Below are 2,597 nucleotides of genomic sequence, written 5' to 3'. Positions count from 1 at the left end.
AGTGAGAGGCCCACGTACCGCAAAAAAAAAAAAAAAAAAGTTCATTCACTAGAAATGAACTTGGAATGATATAGATGATAGAACTACTAGACAAGGATATTAATGTAGCTACTATAAATACACAGCATTTGTTCAAGAAGTTACAGAAAAATATGATCATATTAATAAGAGATACAGGAGATATTTTTAAAAAGTCATATCAAACTTCTACAGTTAAAAATACAATGTCTCAGATAAAAAATACACTGAATGATATCAAGAGCAGATAAGATGTTACAGAGCAAAATATTAGTGAACTTGAAGACATAGCAATAAAAGCTGCCCAATAGAGCATAGAAAAAGAATGAAAAATAGTGTAAAGAATATCAGTAAGTGATGGGGACAAATTCAAGAAGCCTAATTTATTGGATTTAAAGTCCTATAAGGAAAGGAGTGAAAAAATATTTAGAAAACATAGCTGAAAAATTTCCAAATTTGATAAAACTTTAAACCCACAATTCCAAGAATTTCATAAAATGCAAGCAAGAAGACACATACAAAACCACACAAAGACATATCATAATCAAATTTATTAAACCAGTTGAGACGTTGACCTAACATGTATTCGTTCGTAAAATAGAACAGTATAAGATGACCTCACTCATATTTATTTTCCATAGATTGCGTGAAATGGAAGGATGTTATAATTCTATTACAATATATAAATTGTGGAGAAACTTTTATTTCATTAAATTCTTATGTTAGAATAAAAGCCCAAGCTTAATATTGAGAAGAATCTTTGTTCACAGTTCTACTAACAGACCCTGGGATTACATTTGTATTTTCAAATTAGCCAGTTTAGCATAATGGTTCTTTAAAAATTTGAAGAAAGAAAACAAAAACAAATAGAAAAAAAAAACCTCCCTTGAAAAATTAGATAATAATAAAAAAAGTCCTAGTCTCACCCTTTCTGGAGTGCACTCTGTTATGATACTTGACATCATTTAAAATCAATTTTTATGTTGGTAGGAAGGAATAAGATTTCTGTCTTTTTAAATTATTTTTTTAATTTGTGTACTGTCCCTCCTGTTAGATTTGGCTACATTCTTTGTTTCCATTTTATGTTCTGCTATCTCTATATGGAGCTGACAATGCAGCACTGTTACATTCTCTTGAGGACACTAATACATGAAACAAAAACATTCTTCCCCAATGTGCATTCTAGAATTTTACACATTTTTTTCTTGAATGTTTTTAACAAGCAGATCTAACATTAACTATTGTGATAACATTATTATAAGGGAAAACTAAAATAAACTAGCTTTAATTTTAATTGAAAGAACTCTTTTTCTGCTGCATGTCTGTTAAACTACAATTTTCAGACAGGTAAAGTGGTGACTCTCATTTCTAATACGAAATGAACACTTGTCAAAGATTTTGATTTAACCCACTAATAAGTGAGAGAAACAGGAACCTGTTCAAATCAGTTCAAATGAGAATTCTAGAGATTTATATTCTGTACAAAATCCAGTTGCATTGCCTAAGCAGGAATCATTCACACAGCTCTGAAACACAATTCCAGGAAACAGTTGATTACTTCAGTTTTCTCAAAGATAACTTCTATCTATCACAGGTGAACACTCCCACAGAATCAAATAATCCCAGAGGGTCAGTTACACAATGCCCAATATTCCAACCAAAGGACAATCAGCCACCTCCTTGCACATCTCAAAGTCTTGCACAAAGACCTAACTTAGCATGTTTGCCATCACAGTAGTGCTGTTAAGATTTTGCTAAAACTCGTTAAAGCTTTATCTTGATAAATTAGAAAAAAATCATATTTTATTTTGATTTTACAATTGATTCCTTATGAAACTGAATCTAAGTGAAAAATAAAATAAGTGAATTCTAGAGACAAAAGCTTAAACATTTGCTTACTTTACATTGTAATAAACATGTAAAATTTTCAATGTAAGGATTCTCAAACAGTAAGTGCACTGGTGACTCCATTTGAAATAAGTATTGATGTCTGGAAGTTAAGAATATTAACTGCTCCCCCAAATTGGAATAATATTAACTAATTTAAAAGAAGGCAAGGAAAAAAAGTTCTTCCATAAATTTTAATCCCTTTATGTTTCAAGGTAATATATCAAAAACTAATCATAACCACTTATCTCTTATTTTGCCTCAACGATTTTTCCTTATTTTCTTTTACAGGTCAGAAACTAGAGCATGAAATGTGATTCTTCAACTTCCTGAAGGTATTTTAAAAAATAAAAACCAAGTGATTTAAGTACTATAAAAGTAGTTGTATTTTGAAATTTACATTTACTGTTTAAAATTATAGCGGTAAATACTTAAGATGAAAAAAAACCTGATTTCTTTCTAACAGTTGCTTTTTCCTTTTTGGTAGCTCTCGGATACATATTGCCAACCTTATGTCAACATCTAAATGAAAGAAAACTCATAGGTCTGTTTCTTTATTGCTCTTAATTTATTTCTATTTTAAACCTAACTGTAACCCGCAGAGTTGCAAAATTTCATTATTATTTACCTTCATATTTTTTCTGTACCATCAATGAATATGACAGAGTGCAGATATAAACTTTCACCCTGTA

General features: G+C 29.9%; 1 protein-coding gene across 1 annotated transcript in view; it reads left to right on the top strand.

The window, feature by feature from the left end:
* LOC103079650 (dnaJ homolog subfamily C member 30-like) overlaps positions 1 to 2,222 on the top strand; it is a 50,593-nt gene extending 48,371 nt beyond the window's left edge. The window contains 1 exon segment of the mRNA XM_082931444.1: positions 2,197 to 2,222. Within this exon segment, the coding sequence (XP_082787570.1) occupies positions 2,197 to 2,222 (26 nt within the window).
* The last annotated feature ends 375 nt before the right edge of the window (positions 2,223 to 2,597 follow it).

Source organism: Lipotes vexillifer, unplaced genomic scaffold (genome assembly GCF_000442215.2).
Source record: "Lipotes vexillifer unplaced genomic scaffold, Lipotes_vexillifer_v1.1 scaffold1602, whole genome shotgun sequence".
NCBI classification, from domain to species: Eukaryota; Metazoa; Chordata; class Mammalia; order Artiodactyla; family Lipotidae; genus Lipotes; species Lipotes vexillifer.
The sequence above is the reverse complement of the archived record's forward strand: the minus strand, read 5'-3'. Positions and strand labels throughout refer to the sequence as shown.